The 21,653-nt window shown below is 44.7% G+C and overlaps 2 protein-coding genes across 2 annotated transcripts; both read right to left on the bottom strand.

Moving 5' to 3' along the window:
• Window positions 1-4,498: 4,498 nt before the first annotated feature.
• LOC141127254 (E3 ubiquitin/ISG15 ligase TRIM25-like) lies at window positions 4,499-6,707 on the bottom strand. The gene has a single exon (XM_073613537.1). It carries the CDS (start codon window positions 6,705-6,707, stop codon window positions 4,746-4,748), a length of 1,962 nt encoding a protein of 653 aa, XP_073469638.1. The 3' UTR covers window positions 4,499-4,745.
• A 9,347-nt stretch (window positions 6,708-16,054) lies between these two features.
• On the bottom strand, window positions 16,055-19,551 carry LOC141124042 (E3 ubiquitin/ISG15 ligase TRIM25-like). Its single transcript, XM_073612125.1, is given in 2 exon segments — window positions 16,055-17,689; window positions 17,691-19,551. Coding segments are annotated over 2 exon segments (1,965 nt in total). The 5' UTR covers window positions 19,538-19,551; the 3' UTR covers window positions 16,055-17,571.
• Between the last annotated feature and the right edge of the window lie 2,102 nt (window positions 19,552-21,653).

Below are 21,653 nucleotides of genomic sequence, written 5' to 3' on the forward strand. Positions count from 1 at the left end.
CCACCTCATTGGTGCTGCTGTATCAGTGCCCATCAGTGAAAGAGAAAACGTACTTATTTACAAATTTTTTTTAACAGAAACAAAAGCAAAACTTTTATATTTTTTTCAAAAATTTCGGTCTTTTTTTATTTGTTTAGCAAAAAATAAAAACCGCAGAGGTGATCAAATACCACCAAAAGAAAGCTCTATTTGTGGGAACAAAATGATAAAAATGTACTTTGAGTACAGTGTTGTATGACCGCGCAATTGTCATTCAAACTGCAACAGCGCTGAAAGGTGAAAATTGGTCTGGGCAGGAAGGTGTATAAGTGCCCCCCGGTATTGAAGTGTTTAAAATATATTTTAATGTTTAATTTGTATTTTATGATAATATTGAGTTCTATTTATATATGTGAATTATTTAATCATGGTACAAATGTATATTCCATGTAGAATTGTTCTCTGCACAGCGGCTTAGTGGTCTGCACTCCTCGCTGGCAACAGTTAGGTCATGGGTTCATCATAGGAGAACATAGCGTTTTCTTTATCTATGTTCATTCGTTAATCATGGTACTACTGTATATTCTCAATACAATTCTGCTCAGCTCTGTGGCTTACTGGTCTGCACTCCTAACTGGCAACACTGAAGATCCTGGGTTCAAATCCCAAACATGATATCACCTACTTGAAGCTTAAATAGTAAGCAGAACAGAATGCTGAAAATAGGTGAATGCCTAATTGCCACATCAGCATCAAACACTAGGGAACATGCAGAGTGTTGGTTTTCATTTGGGTGATCGCTTATGCGCTTGAAAAGCAACCTTAGGTGGAGGGTAGCACGGTTGGGATTTGAACCCATGACCTGAGTGCTATTTCTTGCGGAGTACAATTAAACCTCCATAATACTTGAGTATGATTATAAAATGAATATTGATGTAGCGGTCACCTATTTGGTATGTAACTTAATGTGTGTTATATCTTAGCATCTGGCACCATCTAGCGGCCAAAATATGAAAAGACCGCATCTTTATTTTCTATCATTTAAGAAGTTGACATGGAAGTGTTTTGTTTGTTTATATTTGGACATTAACTTGACCTACCCACAATGCCCATTAACTCCCATGAACATCAGGAGAACTGAACTGCATTGTGGGAAGACTATAAAAGGGCTGGGCACGGCCATCTTAGCTCTCTTGGACACGCATGGCCAGCCTGGGAGGATCTGTGCGAGGATCTCCAGCACAGCGCGGCCTACCTCCACGGAAGAGCCATCCGAGCAGCGATACTGTGACACACCTGAGAGCTGAGCTGATGATGGAGCAAGACTGAGAAGGAGCCAGAGGAGCCTGTCGGAGCCATCTGAGAGTGTTGGAGCGTCTCGTTGTGTGGAACGGAGAAGCGCAGCGGTGCCGGCCTGTCGGAGACAGAACCCTGTACATGAGAGCAGAGCCTTCTGACAACGCTGTCCTGGTTGGGCGAGAGGGCTGTTGCCCAAAAGCTCCTTGATGCACTTTTACACATTTGTTTGTACAAGACAGAGTTGCTGGGACCCATAGTCCCACAAGCAAAGTCAAGAGGATTAGACTGAGTTAATATTAGGCTTTGGGCCTGTACCTCATTGAGGATTTGGTTCTGTGTCTTTGGTAGACATGTGCAATTCGTTTCGTTCTGAATTCGTTTTTTAATGAATTTCGACAAATTCGGTAATTCGGGAATATCTGAATTAATGAAAACCCATTTAACAATTTTTTTCCGAATATTCTTAATTCGATAAAATTGGACATTCGTAAATTAGTAAATTCGAAAATTTGGAAATCTCAAATAAATAGTTAACTAATAATAACTTAACTATTACTAGTAACTTTTAAATTATAGGTATTGTAATTTCCTTTCAAATTTGACTGTTAGTGAATGTAACACATACAAAATGTATCCGATGTTATGAATGATCCGAAAAAACGAATGCCGTATCCAAACGAATGGAACGTAATGAATTAATAATAATAAATAATAATAATAATAACAACGTTTTATTATTATTATTTATTATTAATTTGTTCCGTTCCATTTGTTTAGATGCAGCATTCGTTTGGATAATTCATAACTTCGGATAAATTCGTATTTGTTACGTTCACTGACAGTCAAATTTTGAAAGGAAATTACAATACCTATAATTTAATAGTTGCTATTTCAGATTTTTGAATTTTCGGGTTTTTGAATTTTCAAACTTCGAATTTACAAATTTCCTAATTTTCTAATTTACAAATGTACGATTTTCCGAATTTACGAATGTACAAATGTAAAAATGAACGAATGTTCGAATTTACAAATTAGCGCATTTACGAATTTACGAATCGCGATCATAACGAATGACCCGAAAAACGAAAAAAATTATAAACTAATGAAACGAAAATGAACAAATTTTTTGGATGTGCACATGTCTAGTCATCGGCGTCAGACATCGTTACAGGGCTGCTGCATCAGAAATTTGCTTCTATATTTCAGCCTACTTTGATCAGAAGTTTACTTTATTCTTCGCTAGCAGAAGAAAGAAGAAAAGGACTGTTTAGTAAAACACAAGGCCTTGTGTTCCTTTACCATATTAAAGGTGAATGTGATATTAAATATGGGAGCTCCCTAAATATTGTATTATACTTTATCAAGTTAATCTCTGATTTAGTATAATTATAAAGTGCGCATAGAATAGGATAGTTCTCATAGTGAGATCAATTCACTCTGACCGTTATCCTATTTACTTTATTACATTATCCACAAGTTATTTCAGACACTTTATATCTGTATAATATCTTTGTAAGATAAAGTTCAGTTGACTGTCAGACTATGTTGGTCTGACAGTACAGCCATTGCAGTGTTTAACCTTTGAAGCAATTACAGTAAACAAGGTTATTGTTTAAGTATAACTGCGTTGAGTGTTGTTTTCCTCTGCATCATCCAGCGAGGGGAGGCCAAGCTAAGACAAACAGCTATATTACATTGTGTATTGTGAACTTGCCTTGAAGGTTTCGTCTTGACTTCACACTATTATACCACAGCTGTGTCAGGGGGACTGAGACACTCAAAGGGGAAATAGAGCAGAGTACAGACACAAATAAATCAGCAGCTCCTTCGGGGGTCAGTGCTACATTGATAAGTAGAACTCTAAAGTTTCATAAAAAAAGAATTCAACATGAAAAAATATTTCCCATATAATAGATATGTAAGTGTAAAAGTTCAATACATGTAACGTTACAGAATAGCGGACATTACTCTGTAATACTCATTCATAACAAGAAAACAAACGAGGAACAATACTTGTAATAGAAATAAATATCTGTGTGCTTTAGTTTTAGCTTTACAGTAACATGAAGACGGGTCATACCAAGCAAAGGAGATCTATTTGTTCCATTCTGTGATGTGTTTGTGTCTTATATATAGGAAAATGTAACATTGTAAGACAATCCTGACCATAGGAAGTCTTGTGTGTCCCAATAAAATGATGGATGTGTTCCATCGGGATTACAAAGTTCTTGTGGAATGTGATGAGGAAATAACAACCTCTGATCCCGGTGAAGGTTCTGGAAGTTTATTTAGAAGAGAAGAGTTACAAAGTAAAGATTAGAAAGTAGAGAGATAAAGGTGTGTGGAGATCCTTAGACATGGCAGGTGGACCAAAGATCTGACCTCTTCATCATACGGGAGGCTTTTACCCTCCAATCCTGGACAGTTGTCATGGAGGACCGTCCCAAACATCAACATATTACAGATGGAATCATTCACTGAAGAATTTGTACAAGCAGCACATCATTCATTACAAGAGACATTCATTTCTGTTATCTCTGAACACCTTATCAGCTTGTCCCACCTCCAGACTCCCAAATCCCTCATTGTAGAAGAAGGAGACCAACTGTCTCTATGTTCCCCAACAAGACCTTCCAAGGATCCAGAGAACAACAATTTGTTCTAATAACCTCTTTCTGTAAAGTCCTTCTAGACAGAGAACCTGTTATTATATAAAGAACCCAACATTAGCATATAAGCACTTAGTCATGTCATTTCATCATTAGTAAATCATATGAGAATTATTTCTCTTTATCAGATGAATAGGGCCATAGAGGAAATGGAACAATTGCTCGGCTCCATAAGAATCATAGAGGTGCCGGGACTGAAGGAGTTAATGGTGATTGTAGTCATCGTCCAATCCCTCCCATCATTCTATCTATATCCAATCATTGATCGATATTCCCATATACAGAGCCGAGGATTTCCACTTCCTGAGACTGTATACCCCCGTCACCTGTTAACACTACCCCACCCACACCACAATCCCCGCCCCCTCTACATCATAACCAATAGGAGCAAGGTTAGCACTGGCTGTCCCAGATAGCAGAAAAAAAAATCTGACAGGTTATAATCCTTCCCGACTTCACACAAAACTGAAAAAAAAAAACTTTTTCTATAGATAGACAGTGATGGTGGGGACCCCAGGGCCGTCATCCTGATCCTGGCTACGCTATGTAGTGTGTCACTGACCCAGAACAAGCATGCAGCCAGTGAAGGCTGAACAATCTGACCTCCTGCATGCTTGTTCCTGGTCAGTGACACACTAGGTAGTGAAGTGCGGTTTAGGATGAAGATGACGGCCCCGGAACCTGCAGCTTTATAAATAAATCACTCATGTTTCCTGTCCTCTGCTTCCTCCTATTGGATGAGTATTGCACCAATCACCAATCAGATAATCCACCTTGTGATGTCTCTGGGCAGATCTCTCACTTCTGATTCCCCCTACATATCTGTATACAACCTCCCCATCCCCCTACCCATCCCCCTATATATACTCCAGCATGGAGGGGCTCAGTGAAGGTGGTGGTGAAGGTGTGGAGATGTCGGATCGGGTCACACAGATCATAAAAGGAGATCCGCCCGGCCTCATAATCCAGATCTATCCTGACTCTCCCACTGGAGACACCGCCGGGTAATGGGGTCTTATTACCGTCATGTATCACTGAGTACTGATTACCCCTCCCCCACCTCTCCAAACTCCAGGACTTCTTATTATATCCAATCCATGACTGATCTCCTCTCCTGTCTATACTGGGGTAACACATCCCGACTCTCCAGTACCCAGACCCCCCGACATCCACTTCCCAGTAATGTCTCCCTGAGGAGAACCTCTGACTGCTCATCACCTGAGGATCCTGAAACCTCTCTGGTGTTTCTGGGAGATTCTGATGTGATGATGAGGAGGATACAGTTTTCCTGTCATCTGATATATGTAGATAATTACCAGCTGTCCTCACATCCAGTAATATGTCTGTAACCCCCGACACCCCCGATGTTTGCTGTACAGCCCCAATATTTGGTCCTCCAGCCTGGAGGTGTGAGTGTTGTATGGTGGGGGAGGGTTGGGGAGGTCTCCTGGATGGTTGTATGGTGGGGGAGGGTTGGGGAGATCTCCTGGATGGTTGTATGGTGGGGGAGGGTTGGGGAGATCTCCTGGATGGTTGTATGGTGGGGGAGGGTTGGGGAGGTCTCCTGGATGGTTGTATGGTGGGGGAGGGTTGGGGAGGTCTCCTGGATGGTTGTATGGTGGGGAAGGGTTGGAGAGATCTCCTGGATGGTTCAGCATTGATGTGACCTTTGCCCTTTGTAGTAGAATGTGGATAGACATGTGTGTCTGGACATTTCTCCACATTTACCCCAGACATGATATCAGATAAACCTGTGTGTAATATGTGTAAGATCACCCCCACATCCAGACCCCCTCCATCATGGAGGAGTTTATCATGTCTCTCTCTGTCCTCATCATCTCCATCCTCAGTATCACACAAGTCACCTGTGTCTGATTCCTGTAGGACAGTCAGTGGATCCGTCATGTTACACAGCTCCTCAATGTCCCCCATCTTCCTGGACAGCTTCTCCTTCTCTACTTCCAGATCCTGAACCAGATAATTGATTAACACGAAGATCCGCTCTTCCTGTCTGGAGATTTCCCTCAGGACTCTCTTCTCCAGGTCTTCCAGACGTCTCCTGAGGTCTCTGAAGAAGACAATGACTCTCTCTGTTTCATCATCTGCTTTTCTTTGTACTTTCCTCCTGTGTTCCTGCAGACTCTGGACTCTTTTCTCCATCTCCTCTCTCTCTGTTATCAGTTTCTGCAGAACATTCCTCAGTTTCTTCTTCTTCATCTCAGAGGCCTCAACCAGAGTCTCCACCTGGTGTCCCTGATGTTCTCCATCCAGCCTGCAAGACATACAGATACAGGTGGAGTCCTCGGTGCAGTAATACTCCAGGATCTTCTTATGGATGGAGCATTTCCTGTTCTCCAAGGAAGTGGTGGCGTCACATAAGATGTGTTTTGGTGACTTGCTGTGAAGTCTCAGGTGATTGTCACAAAGATAAGCTTCACAATGCAGACAGGATATCACAGCAGGTACAGAAGTGTGAATACAGTAAGTACAGAAGACCCCGGACTCCTCCGGATCTGGATGAGCAGACAGGAAATTCTCCATTATGTTACGTAGTGTTATGTTCCTGTGCAGTGCAGGCCGATCCTGGAACTCTTCTCTACATTCAGGACAGGAATAACCTCCAGACCTCTCCTGTGTATCCAACACACGACCAATACAGTCCCGGCAGAAGTTATGTCCACATTTCAGGGTTACAGGATCTGTATAAATGTTCAGACAGACGGAACATTCCTGCTCCTTCCTCAGATCAGCAGACGCCATCGCTGAGAGCAGAAGAGAGAAATGACAGTGAAAGTATCTGACACTCATTAACCAGTTCTGTACATTCCTACACAGGGCGAGGTCACCAGCTCTGTACATTCCTACACAGGGCGAGGTCACCAGCTCTGTACATTCCTACACAGGGCGAGGTGACCAGCTCTATACATTCCTACACAGGGCGAGGTGACCAGCTCTGTACATTCCTACACAGGGCGAGGTGACCAGCTCTGTACATTCCTACACAGGGCGAGGTGACCAGCTCTGTACATTCCTACACAGGGCGAGGTGACCAGCTCTGTACATTCCTACACAGGGCGAGGTGACCAGCTCTGTACATTCCTACACAGGGCGAGGTGACCAGCTCTGTACATTCCTACACAGGGCGAGGTGACCAGCTCTGTACATTCCTACACAGGGCGAGGTGACCAGCTCTGTACATTCCTACACAGGGCGAGGTGACCAGCTCTGTACATTCCTACACAGGACGAGGTGACCAGCTCTGTACATTCCTACACAGGGCGAGGTGACCAGCTCTGTACATTCCTACACAGGGCGAGGTGACCAGTTCTGTACATTCCTACACAGGACAAGGTGACCAGTTCTGTACACTCCTACACAGGAAGGGGCTGAGACTCGTACTCATAGAAATCCACAGACAGAAGAACACAGATCAGATTCCTGACAATAATCTCCCTGAGGGAAAATAAAGGAGAGTTATTAAGTAGTGGAAACTTTGGGGTACATATAGTAGGAATAAGGAGAAGCAATATATGGTGGATTCCTAATTGCACCCAATTGAAACAACTACAACTTCAATGTGGAGAACAGAGAAGAACCATCAATTAGGTGAACATCTACCGCGTTTCCCCAAAAATAAGACCGGGTCTTAAATTATTTTTGGATACCAGAAACACATTAGGGCTTATTTTCAGGGGATGTCTTATTTGTTTATGTACAACAATCTACAATATTTTTTTTCCAGAAATAAAACAATAAAATGTTTTTAAAAAAAGTTTTCCTGTGTGTCCTTTCTTCTCTCCCCCTCCTTCCCTGTCATCTCAGGATCAACATCTCTGTAATACCCAAAATAAACCCAAGTTAAAGTCCTTGTCAAATCTTGTAATCCGCTGTGTGAAAGTATCATATAATGTCCAGCGTGTGTCTTTATAGAACATTATTGTAGAAAATACCTTATATACAGCGCCGCTGGGCGCTCACCTGACCCACTGGAGCTCTTCTTCCCCGCTCCGAGCACTGCAGAGGGAGGGGCCGAGATCCCGGCTGACACCAGCACTGCAGAGGGAGGGGCCCGAGATCCCGGCTGACACCAGCACTGCAGAGGGAGGGGCCCGAGATCCCAGCTGATGTCAGCACTGCAGAGGGAGGGGCTGAGATCCGAGCACTGCAGAGGGAGGGGCTGAGATCCCGGCTGATGTCAGCACTGCAGAGGGAGGGGCTGAGATCCGAGCACTGTGGAGGGAGGGGCTGAGATGCGAGCTGACGTCAGCACTGCAGAGGGAGGGGCCCGAGATCCCAGCTGACGTCAGCACTGCAGAGGGAGGGGCCCGAGATCCCAGCTGACTTCAGCACTGCAGAGGGAGGTGCCACTGACATCAGCCAGGAGGAGAGCTCCGGCGGGTCACGTGAGTTCCCAGCAGGGCTGTAAATAAGGTATTTTCTACAATAATATTACATAAAGACACACTGGACATTATAAAATCCTTTTACAGCGTGGATTAGATGATTTTACGGCAACTTTAACAAGGGCTTATTTTTAGAGTAGCGCTCACTGCAGCCATCCTAGAAAATTGAGAAGATCTATCCCGAAAATGAGGCCTACTTTCAGGGAAACACGGTATTAGTAAATGTCAAGTCAGGATAGTCACTTTTCCATTATAGAAAATGCTAATCGTGGTCCCTATAGGGCGTAGAACTGCAGGATTTAGCCAAGATCCCATTTGTGTGTAAAAAGAAACAATTAGCAAATGTGGGTGATCGTAAAGGGATTTATTTTCTTTCGTGTTTGTTGTTTTATTTTACATGTTCTGCACACTAATGCATTTTTAATGAATGTTACAGAGCAATGTGTACTTTTTTCTAATGTTAAATATGTTGTAACGGACCTCCGTCCTCAACAGGACTATGTCTGCTGTAAATGCTTCCTTTGTCCAGAACCAGCTCTATCCAAGACCCCTTAGCTCACCCAGTCACTGGCCATAAGTCAATGTAGGGTGAAAACAGACTATTTATTCAAACACATTTAACAGATATACAACTCAGGGACACTCCCACCCCCCCCCCCCTTGGATTCAGGGCGGGGTAAGCTGTCCAATAACAATAGACACACAGGTCAGGTGTATTCTAGTTTCTCATCATCAGGGAGGGGCTTCTGGAGGAATTCCCCCCCACCGAGACATACATCCCATAATATACTTTTCTTACAAGGCCGACAGACACAGTAGAACAATGGAATACAACCACACCCCAAACGATCACAGCAAAGAGTCCACAACAGTATGAGACAATATACTGTACAATATATACAATATTCCAGTGTGGCTGTACAGCGAGTCTGACTAGCACAGATCAGACTGGGGCTCTCGGGCACCCTACCCAAAGTGACTCCCATCACATATATCTATAAAATAACAGTTATATCTCTAGTATATGACAATTTTTATAATGTCAAATTTTATTAGAACATCTACTTATAATTATAGATCTTAATTCACGAATCATGATACTACTATATATTTGAGGTAAGGCTATGGGCAGTACCGTGGCTTAGTGATTAGCACTTCTACCTCACAACACTACGGTCATGGGTTCAAATCCCAACCATGACATCGGAGTCCTGTGTGTTTTCCAGACATGCACATGGTGCAAAAAAGCTGTGGCTGGTGTAGGTGGGCTATAAGATGTCTCTCACTGTAACAGAAATTTACCCTCCCCCACTAAATGAAGTCAACCAGCCTGTCTCTTGTGTGCGCATTTAGTTTATTATTTTTCACACTGAACGCGGCCTTGAAACTGAGGGACTTCATGTGAACTCACACCATTTCAAAGCAGCATTTCAGTCCAACTTGGGGGGAGGGTTGACTTGAAAGACATCCGTGCGGCTTCATGCACAGATAATGTCTATTGAAATCATTCCCAAAGTCACCAAAAGTAGTGCACGAGCTACTTTTGGGAATTGGTGTGGCGTTGCACCGACTGGGACGCTCCTATTGCCGGCAATAGGCTGCGATTTGAAATTGCACCAACGTGAACGGGGGCTAAGGGCCAGTTCACACTACATGCAGTCCAGTTTATTTTTTTTTTCTGCATCAAAAACACATGGAAAAGCAGGTTATATGGTTTCCAATGGCATAGTTCACACCAGTGGGGTCAGTTCCAGTAGGGAAAAAAAAAAAAAAAAAAGTAGAACCTGTTGCATTTTTTCTGCAATGGACTGTACTGGACTACAGTAAAACGTATCAAAAATGCACCGGACCTCAGTACAGTGACCACCCTGACCTGAGCAGCAGTGGTCTCAGCACCCTTCTGAACTTCAACTTCCTCTCCACCCCCAACCAAGAAAACAACAGGAAGACAGGCTGAACGACACACCATTACCCACAGACAGGGGGGCACAGGGCTGTGAGTGTCTCGGGGTCTCTCTCATACTGACCAACAGGTGACAGCCAGTGAGAGTTACTTATTCCATCCCACCCAACCACCACCCCTGAACCCACCCCCCCAACATCACTGCCACTGATCTCATCCGCCTAATGAAGGATTTCAGGTCCCAGCATGAACCCCTGAGATGTAATGGGCTCCATCCTTAGATTTCAGGGGTCCATGCTGGGATTTGTAGTCTTTACTTTTGGGGGATGTGACCCCCCAAAATTGAAGGGCCCAGCATGAGCCCCTCGGATCCGAGGATGTGACCCCCCCAACTAGTGAAGGACTGCAGGTCTCAGCACGAGCCCCTCAGAGCTCATGACACCCCTGTCCCCCAGCTAGTCAAATAGTGACAGACTACAGGTCCCACCATGAACCCATGAGACCTCAGGGATTCATGCTGGGACTTGTACTCCTTCAATTTGAGGGAGTCACATATATTAAACAGGAAGGGGTGGGGCAAACTTACATGGGGGCCCCGATTTTGGTGTTGCCTAGGACTGATTACTGGATTGTGTAAAATGGGACATCGATCCCACACAGTCACTGCTGCTAAGCACTGCCCACCAGTGCCCCCTACCACTGCCCACCAGTGCCACCTACCACTGCCACCTACGACTGCCCACCAGTGCCCCCTACCACTGCCCACCAGTGCCCCCTACCACTGCCCACCAGTGCCTCCTACCAGTGCCACCTACCACTGCCCCCTACCAGTGCCCACCAGTGCCTCCTACCTCTGCCCACCAGTGAAGGAGAAAAATTACCTGTTTTCATAGTTTGATATAAAAAAGTTTGCAAACTCCCCTTTTCAAAATGTTCGGGCTTTTTTGTTTGTTTAAAAAAAAATAAAAATAAACCCCCACCCAGTGGTGATTAAATACCACCAAAAGAAAGCTCTATTTGTGTAAAAAAAAAGATAAAAAAAGATATTTCATATGTGTTCAGCGTTACATGACTGAGTAATTGTCATTCAAAATGTGACAGCGCTGAAAGCTGAGACTGGCCTGGGCAGGAAGGGGGAGGGGAGTGCCCGGTATTGAAGGGATTAAATCTACTTGGGTACAAAATCATTTTATTCTGCTCACATGGAAGTCATTAAATAGAGAAATAAGTGTAAATCCAAAACCAAAAAATCTTCTACCAGCTCCAATGCAGATTTTGGGGCCCCAATGATTGGTGGGGGGATGGTCTCGGTAATCTATTGAACATTTCATACTATTAGTTTTCTCTGATCACCAGTTCCCATCCCATGAACACCATTTAGTGAAATAATCATAGTGATGACTGGTGAGAAGATGTAGAGAATGGGAATTTCCCGCACATAGATGCGCACAGAACTGTTGCTCGGGCTGCTTGTAGTTGTCAGTGAGATGACTTTCTTCTCATGAGGAGATGTTCCTGATTTGGAAGGTAAGTGTGGGAGATGTCTTCATGTTCCCGGGGTTTGATGTGTGAAATGTTGTGTTTAGTGATCCTCAGCACACACATCACTTCCTGTTTCTATACACAGGAGACTTCCTGGATTTCTACATCTTCCTGTATATACAGTGTGGGAAGTGTATATATTATATATACATTTTATCCAGAGCTCCACAAACTGTTGGGTAAAATAAAATCCTGTATAGTCCTAATGACCTCTCCGCACGTCACCCAGCAATCCTCACCCCTCCCCCCCATACATACTTGTCTGGTTTTTGGTGGCCTCATCCTGGTGGGGTTCACATGTCATCCCATCAAAAGTTCTCCATTCACAGAAAATGTCACCGATGAGTCCTCTCTGGTCACATTTGTAACCGTTTTCCCTGACAGATGAGTGTCTCCATATGTCACCATTAAAGGCCAAATCCCCTCCCCCCCCTATGTACTAATATACCATTAATGTACCTCTGCTGCAAAATCTACACAATTTCTGTACCTGAGAGAAGAAGACCTTCCCTGCGTGTTTCCTATATTTCCTATAACACGTCATCTCTTGCTGGTCTGTAGATATCAGACTGAGAAGCCAATAAGACACAGGAAGGAAGTCAGCTGACCTCATTAGTACACACCTGTGTCTCCCCTCCCCCTATTTGATAACGACTCCTAATCCTTGTTTGCTTCATGTTAGGAAATACAACAACATTTTCTAAATACAAATCCACTTCAGTAACATTTAGAAAGTTAGGAGTTGTGCTGCCTGCCACAAGGGGGGGTAACAACACAAATTTGATTGATAACCTAATCAACGTGGGGCTCCTCCCCCCAATCCCAATTGTATTATACTGTTGTCTTCTAGTTATATTGTTTATCCTTTCATCACAGTCCTCCTATATATTCCTGGTCTAGATCTGATCAGCACAGTGGCTGAGTGGTCAGCACTCTAGGCTAACAACAGGCAGGTCATGGGTTCAAATCCCAACCACAGCCTTCAGTTTGTCTATGTGTTGTTAAAGGAAACAAGGATTAGGAGTCGTTATCAAATAGGGGAGGGGAGACACAGATGTGTGCTAATGAGGTCAGCTGATGACTTCCTTCCTGTGTCTTGACTGGAGTTTGTCTGGTGAATGGAAAAGTGCCATCCAATAGACAAACACCTAAGGCAGGTTCACACATGTCCGATGTGAATGGAGCATTTCCTAAGCAGTGGTTCAGATGCAAACTTTTGGAGCCGACGGCCTCCGGCATCTTTAACATTGCCGGTAATAAAAAAAATCATGAAAAAAATACAGCAGCGGGGGTCCATATCAGGCCATTTTGTGTCCGCTATGGATTTTAAGGGGAACCCCCATACCAAAAATGTTTTTATTAATAGTGCGGGGTCCCCCGAAAATCCATACCAGACCCTTAGGCCCCTTTCAAACTTGTACGACCTTAAAGTAGTGCGACTTTATGTGCCTGTGTAATCTTGAGGTCTATGGACCTCAAGTCGCATCAATGTTGGACCAAAATAGTTCAGGGACTACTCTGAATTCACACAGATATGAACGGTACTGATTGGAAATCATGGGGTACAATTTGTCATGCGAATTTGCAGTCCCAAGTCGCAGGACAAGTCACACAAGTGTGAAAGGGGCCTTCTCCAGACATGCAACCTGACAGGCCAGGAAAGAGGGGGGCGAGATCCCCCCTCCTGAACCTTACCAGACCACATGCCCTCAATATGGGGTGATTTGGGGCAAAAAAAAAAAACATAATATAATAGGCATTTATATAATTAGCATTTATTGAACATTTACAGTTACGTCTCTATTATATTTCAAATAAAAGGAAATAATTCTGGATGGCTGCACTTCCAAAAGTCTTTTTATTGAAGCTTCATATGACAAGTGGCTGACAGATGGAGCCGGGGACAAAAAGGTAGATGAATTTCACCCAAACACATCTACCTTTTTGTCCCCGGCTCCATCTGTCAGCCACTTGTCACATGAAGCTTCAATAAAAGGATTTTTGGAAGTGCAGCCATAATTTCCTTATGTTACACAGCATGTGAGCTGGGCTAGCACCTGAACTAGTGTGTGTGGGGATTAGCCGGAGACTCACTCACCTGGAGCGGCTTTTCTTGTTTCATTGTATATTTCAAATATGTTTTAAAGTGGTTGTAAATCCACTTTGACATTTTAATACTATCCGTTTTGTTTCCTAATACTGTGCCCCCCTGTCTCTGTGTTTTATGTTGAAAAAATCATCCTTTACCATATTTCATTGTGGCTCCCGGCACTCATGTCACCGGCTGTCTCTCTTCTCTGCCCGCCTTGCAGAAGCAGGGGGCGGGGCCGAAGTTTCCCCGCTGATGTCAGTGGGATGAGAGGAGACACAGCTGATCACGTGACCAAAGGGAGCCACCGTGAGATACAGTAAAGGAGGATCTTTTTAATAAAACACAGACAGCGGGGCACAGTATTTGGAAACAAAACGGATAGTATTAAATTATAATGTATATTCCTGCAGCACGAGGGGGATGGGGCGGCAATGCACACAGAGAGGGGAGGGGGGGAGGAGGGGGGACAGAGGAGACATACACAGGAGAGCAGGCTTCGGCTGACGGAGGTACACAAATAGACCACAATGTCAGGGGCTCAGCAGCCATGATTATCGTGGTCTGTTTGCAGGGGGGGGGGGAGAAACTGGCAGGGTCAGCCAGGTTTTTTAGGGTATACAGGGGTCCCAATGACACAGCACAATCATTGTTATGTATAAAATGCTTTAAAAGAGCAGGATCCATGTATTTTATTTTGGGGTTAACAAACGCTTTAATGTTTAATTTGTATTTTATGAGAATATTGAGTTCTATGTATATATGTGAATTTTTTAATCATGGTACAAATGTATATTCCATAGAGAATTGTACTCTGCACTCCTTCCTGGCAAGAGTTACGTCGTGGGTTCAAATACCAACCATGGTATCACCTACTTGAAGCTTAAAGAGATACTAAAGGTTCAAAAATTTTTTTTTTTTTAAATAACAAACAAACATGTCATACTTACCTCCACTGTGCAGCTTATTTTGCACAGAGTGGCCCCGAATGCCGTCTTCTGGGGTCCCTCGGCAGCTCTCGGCTCCTCCTCGTATCAAATAAGCCCCTCTGGGAAGCGCTCTCCCAAGGGGGTTACCTTGCGGGCGTGCTCACAAGTCCAGCATTTGTATCCATAGACACAAATGCCGGACTCGGCCCCTTCCCCCGGCGCCCATGTCATTGGATTTGATTGACAGCAGCGGGAGCCAATGGCTGCGCTGCTATCAATCTATCCAATAGAGAGCCGAGACGCCCAGACCGAGATCCAGCACGTTCTTGACGCAGGACTTTCGAGGGCTCAGATAAGTAAAAAACGGGGGGGCTGGGGGCCAGTAATTATCAGATGTTTTTTCACCTCAATGCATAGGATGCATTGAGGTGAAAAAACAGGAAGGTTTACAAACCCTTTAAATAGTAAGCAGCAGAGAACTGGATGCTGAAAATAGGTGAATGCCCAATTGTCACATCAGCATGGTGGTTTCCTTCATTTGAATGGCTCAGAATGAATGAGATGTTATTTAGCAATATTATTATAGTGTGGCATGAAAAGAATCACACACACTAGTGAGCACGCAGGGTGTTGGTTAACATTTGTGCGTTTGCTTATGTGCTTGAAAAGTCACCAATGCAACATTAGGTAGGTGGCAGCAGGGTTGGGAATTGAACCCATAACCTGAGTGCTTGTTCTCGCTGAGTGCAGACCACTTAACCATTGCGCTGAGTACAATTAGACCTCCATAATACTTGAGTATGATTAAAGAATGAACATAGATAAGTAGAACGCTAAAGTCTCATAAACAAGGAATTTAACATGAAAAAATATTCCCATATAACAGATACGCAAGTTTAAATGTTCAATACATGTAACGTTACAGAATAGCGGACATTACTCTGTAATACTCATTCAGGACAAGAAGACAAACAAGAAACAATAATTGTAATAGAAATAAATATCTGTGTGCTTTAGCGTTAGGTTTACAGTAACATGAACACCGGTCATACCAAGCAAAGGAGATCTATTTGTTCCATTCTGTGATGTGTTTGTGTCTTATATATAGGAAAATGTAACATTGTAAGACAATCTTGACCATAGGAAGCCTTGTGTGTCCCAATAAAATGATGGATGTGTTCCATCGGGATTACAAAGTTCTTGTGGAATGTGATGAGGAAATAACAACCTCTGATCCCGGGGAAGGTTCTGGAAGTTTATTTAGAAGAAGAGTTACAAAGTAAAAGTAAAGATTAGAAAGTAGAGAGATGAAGGTGTGCGGAGATCCTTAGACATGGCAGGTGGACCAAGGATCTGACCTCTTCATCATACGGGAGGCTTTTACCCTCCAATCCTGGACAGTTGTCATGGAGGATCGTCCCAAACATCAACATTTTACAGATGGAATCATTCACTGAAGAATTTGTACAAGCAGCACATCATTCATTACAAGAGACATTCATTTCTGTTATCTCTGAACACCTTATCAGCTTGTCCCACCTCCAGACTCCCAAATCCCTCATTGTAGAAGATGGAGACCAACTGTCTCTATGTTCCCCAACAAGACCTTCCAAGGATCCCCAGAACAACAATTTGTTCTAATAACATCTTTCTGTAAAGTCATTCTAGACAGAGAACCTGTTATTATATAAAGAACCTAACATTAGCATATAAGCACTTAGTCATGTCATTTCATCATTAGTAAATCATAGGAGAATTATTTCTCTTTATCAGATGAATAGGGCCATAGAGGAAATGGAACAATTGCTCGGCTCCATAAGGATCATAGAGGTGCCGGGACTGAAGGGGTTAATGGTGATTGTAGTCATCGTCCAATCCCTCCCATCATTCTATCTATATCCAATCATTGATCGATATTCCCATATACAGAGCCGAGGATTTCCACTTCCTGAGACTGTATACCCCTCCCCCGTCACCTGTTAACACTACCCCACCCACACCACAATCCCCGCCCCCTCTACATCATAACCAATAGGAACAAGGCTAGCACTGGTTGTATTCATAATGACAATCACACGCAGCCAATCACAGTGAGGGGGAGGAGCAATCACAGATTCATGGATTAGTCATGTAAAGGAACCTGTGAGGACAGAAATGTAGGAATTCTCATTGTGGAAAATCCTATTGTTCTAGATTTGGATGGAGTGGGGGAGGATTAGAACCCCTGACAGGTTTTTACTGCTATCTGGGGCTCCATTAGAGAGATTTCTCCTCACTTCCTGTCCTGGTGACAACATTTTATCAGACAGGAAATGAAGGAAATTCTACAACAGGGACACAGATAGAAATAAAGATAAGATAAATAATCTAATCCTTCCCCTACTCTAGTAAAGAAAATTATTTTTATTTATGTCTGTGTTGGTTTTGGAGAGTTGTCACCAGGACAGGAAGTGAGGGGAAATCTCTTTATTGTGGCTCTGAATTGCAGAAAAATTTTGTAAACCTTCAACACACCAAAGAAAGCTGAAAAACCTTCTTGCTATAGATACATAGTAATGGTGGAGACCCCAGGGCCGTCATCCTGATCCTGGCTACACTATGTAGTGTGTCACTGACCCAGAACAAGCATGCAGCCAGTGAAGGCTGAACAATCTGACCTCCTGCATGCTTGTTCCTGGTCAGTGACACACTAGGTAGTGAAGTGAGGTTTAGGATGAAGATGACGGCCCCGGAACCTGCAGCTTTATAAATAAATCACTCATGTTTCCTGTCCTCTGCTTCCTCCTATTGGATGAGTATTCCACCAATCACCAATCAGATAATCCACCTTGTGATGTCTCTGGGCAGATCTCTCACTTCTGATTCCCCCCACATATCTTTATACAACCTCCCCCTACATGTACTGCAGCATGGAGGGGCTCAGTGAAGGTGGTGGTGAAGGTGTGGAGATGTCGGATCGGGTCACACAGATCATAAAAGGAGATCCGTCCGGCCTCATAATCCAGATCTATCCTGACTCTGTCACTAGAGACACCGCCGGGTAATGGGATCTCCTTATTGTCATGTTTTACAAAGTAGCGATTACACCCCCACATCTCCAACCTCTGCAAACCCCAGGACTTCATATTCCATCCAATCACTGAGTCATCTCCTCTCCTGTCTATACTGGGGTAACACATCCCAACTATAGAGCAATCTGACCCCCCGACATCCACTTCCCAGTAATGTCTCCCTGAAGAGAACCTCTGACTGCTCATTACCTGTTGATAAAACTGAAACCTCTCTGGTGTTTCTGGGCGATTCTGATGTGATGATGTGGATGCAGTTTTCCTGTCATCTGATATATGTAGATTATTAGCAGCTGTCCTCACATCCAGTAATATGTCTGTAACCCCTGACACCATCAATGTTTGCTGTACAGCCCCAATATTTGGTCCGCCAGCCTGGAGGTTTGAGCGTTGTATGGTGGGGGAGGGTTGGGGAGGTCTCCTGGATGGTTGTATGGTGGGGGAGGGTTGGGGAGATCTCCTGGATGGTTGTATGGTGGGGGAGGGTTGGGGAGGTCTCCTGGATGGTTGTATGGTGGGGGAGGGTTGGGGGCGTGGCCTGTATGATTCAGCATTGATATGACCTTCGCCCTTTGTAGTAGAATGTGGATAGACATGTGTGCCTGGACATTTCTCTACATTTACCCCAGACATGATATCAGATAAACCTGTGTGTAATGTGTGTGAGATCCCCCCCAAATCCAGATCCCCTCCATCATGGAGGAGTTTATCATATCTCTCTCTGTCCTCATCATCTCCATCCTCAGTATCACACAAGTCACCTGTGTCTGATTCCTGTAGGACAGTCAGTGGATCCGTCATGTTACACAGCTCCTCAATGTCCCCCATCTTCCTGGACAGCTCCTCCTTCTTTATTTCCAGATCCTGGATCAGATCATTGATTATCACCGAGATCCGCTCTGCCGGCCCGGAGATTTCCCTCAGGACTCTCTTCTCCAGGTCTTCCAGACGTCTCCTGAGGTCTCTGAACAGGACAGTGACTCTCTCTGTTTCATCATCTGCTTTTCCTTGTACTTTCCTCCTGTGTTCCTGCAGACTCTGGACTCTTTTCTCCATCTCCTCTCTCTCTGTCATCAGTTTCTGCAGAACATTCCTCAGTTTCTTCTTCTTCATCTCAGAGGCTTCATCCAGAGTCTCCAACTGGTGTCCCTGATGTTCTCCAATGAAACCACAGGACATACAGATACAGGTGGAGTCCTCAGTGCAGTAATACTCCAGGATCTTCTTATGGACGGAGCATTTCCTGTTCTCCAGGGAAGTGGTGGGGTCACATAAGACGTGTTCTGGTGACTTGCTGTGGACTCTCAGGTGATTGTCACACAGAGAAGCTTCACAATGCAGACAGGATATCACAGCAGGTACAGGAGTGTGAATACAGTAAGTACAGAAGACCCCGGACTCCTCCTGATCTGGATGGGTGGACTGGAAATTCTCCACTATGTTACGTAGTTTCAGATTCCTCTGAAGGACGGGACGTTTCCTGAAGCTTTGTTTACATTCAGGACAGGAATAACCTCCAGACCCTCTCTGTGTAGCCAACACACGACCAATACAGTCCCGGCAGAAGTTATGTCCACATTTCAGGATTACAGGATCTGTATAAAAGTCCAGACAGACGGAACATTCCAGCTCCTTCCTCAGATTAGCAGACGCCATCGCTGAGAGCAGAAGAGAGAAATGAAACTGAAAGTATCTGACACTCATTAACCAGTTCTGTACATTCCTACACAGGGAGGGGCTGAGACTGATCATAATCACACACATAGGTTGCACTTGATGGACTTGTGTCTTTTTTCAACCTCACCTACTATGTAACTATGTAACTGAGACACGTAGTCATAGGATTCCTTATACAGAAGAACACAGATAATACATGGGAGGATTCCAGACAATAATCTCCCTATCTGGGGAAAATAAAGGACATGTAATAAGATGAGGGAACGTTGTGTCGGGAATTCTCCTTCATATCATTAGAACATTTCACAGACAAAGGAACACAAAGTTGATGTATTTGGCTGCAATAACACAAGTCACACGAGCCGGATTACCCACAAGCCCACCATAGATTGTAGCAGATGACTTCAACCTAATAGATGGCTTGGATATCCTAACCAATAGATATCTTACTTCTCGGCTGTCCAGGTCAAGTTACCTTCTGTCATAACTAATGTCCTGAAAGTTACAGTTCATTCAGCTGAGGAAATAAAGCTGTAATTGTGCTACTGTGCTTGTTTGAGTGTCCACTGTAAGTGAATTACGTCAAGAACTACACGTGGGATTTGCTCCTGTATTTCAACCACGTCTGTTCATATAATGTCTAAAAACAGATGGTCGGTCTCTGGTATGGGTGGGATGTGTACGGTCGGTCTCTGGTATGGGTGGGATGTGTACGGTCGGTCTCCGGTATGGGTGAGATGTGTACGGTCGGTCTCCGGTATGGGTGAGATGTGTACGGTCGGTCTCCGGTATGGGTGAGATGTGTACGGTCGGTCTCCGGTATGGGTGAGATGTGTACGGTCGGTCTCTGGTATGGGTGGGATGTGTACGGTCGGTCTCTGGTATGGGTGGGATGTGTACGGTCGGTCTCTGGTATGGGTGAGATGTGTACGGTCGGTCTCTGGTATGGGTGAAATGTGTACGGTCGGTCTCTGGTATGGGTGAGATGTGTAGGGTCGGTCTCTGGTATGGGTGGGATGTGTACGGTCGGTCTCCGGTATGGGTGAGATGTGTACGGTCGGTCTCTGGTATGGGTGGGATGTGTACGGTCGGTCTCTGGTATGGGTGGGATGTGTACGGTCGGTCTCTGGTATGGGTGAGATGTGTACGGTCGGTCTCTGGTATGGGTGGGATGTGTACGGTCGGTCTCTGGTATGGGTGAGATGTGTACGGTCGGTCTCTGGTATGGGTGAGATGTGTACGGTCGGTCTTTGGTATGGGTGAGATGTGTACGGTCGGTCTCTGGTATGGGTGGAATGTGTACGGTCGGTCTCTGGTATGGGTGAGATGTGTACGGTCGGTCTCTGGTATGGGTGAGATGTGTACGGTCGGTCTCTGGTATGGGTGAGATGTGTACGGTCGGTCTCTGGTATGGGTGGGATGTGTACGGTCGGTCTCTGGTATGGGTGGGATGTGTACGGTCGGTCTCTGGTATGGGTGAGATATGTACGGTCGGTCTCTGGTATGGGTGGGATGTGTACGGTCGGTCTCTGGTATGGGTGAGATGTGTAAGGTCGGTCTCTGGTATGGGTGGGATGTGTACGGTCGGTCTCTGGTATGGGTGGGATGTGTACGGTCGGTCTCTGGTATGGGTGAGATGTGTACGGTCGGTCTCTGGTATGGGTGGGGTGTGTACGGTCGGTCTCTGGTATGGGTGAGATGTGTACGGTCGGTCTCTGGTATGGGTGAGATGTGTACGGTCGGTCTCTGGTATGGGTGGGATGTGTACGGTCGGTCTCTGGTATGGGTGGGATGTGTACGGTCGGTCTCTGGTATGGGTGAGATGTGTACGGTCGGTCTCTGGTATGTGTGAGATGTGTACGGTCAGTTTCTGGTATGGGTGAGATGTGTACGGTCGGTCTCTGGTATGGGTGAGATGTGTACGGTCGGTCTCTGGTGTGGGTGAGATGTGTACGGTCGGTCTCTGGTATGGGTGAGATGTGTACGGTCGGTCTCTGGTATGGGTGAGATGTGTACGGTCGGTCTCTGGTATGGGTGAGATGTGTACGGTCGGTTTCTGGTATGGGTGAGATGTGTACGGTCGGTCTCTGGTATG

Source organism: Aquarana catesbeiana, linkage group LG01 (assembly GCF_042186555.1).
Source record: "Aquarana catesbeiana isolate 2022-GZ linkage group LG01, ASM4218655v1, whole genome shotgun sequence".
In the NCBI taxonomy this organism is placed as follows: Eukaryota; Metazoa; Chordata; class Amphibia; order Anura; family Ranidae; genus Aquarana; species Aquarana catesbeiana.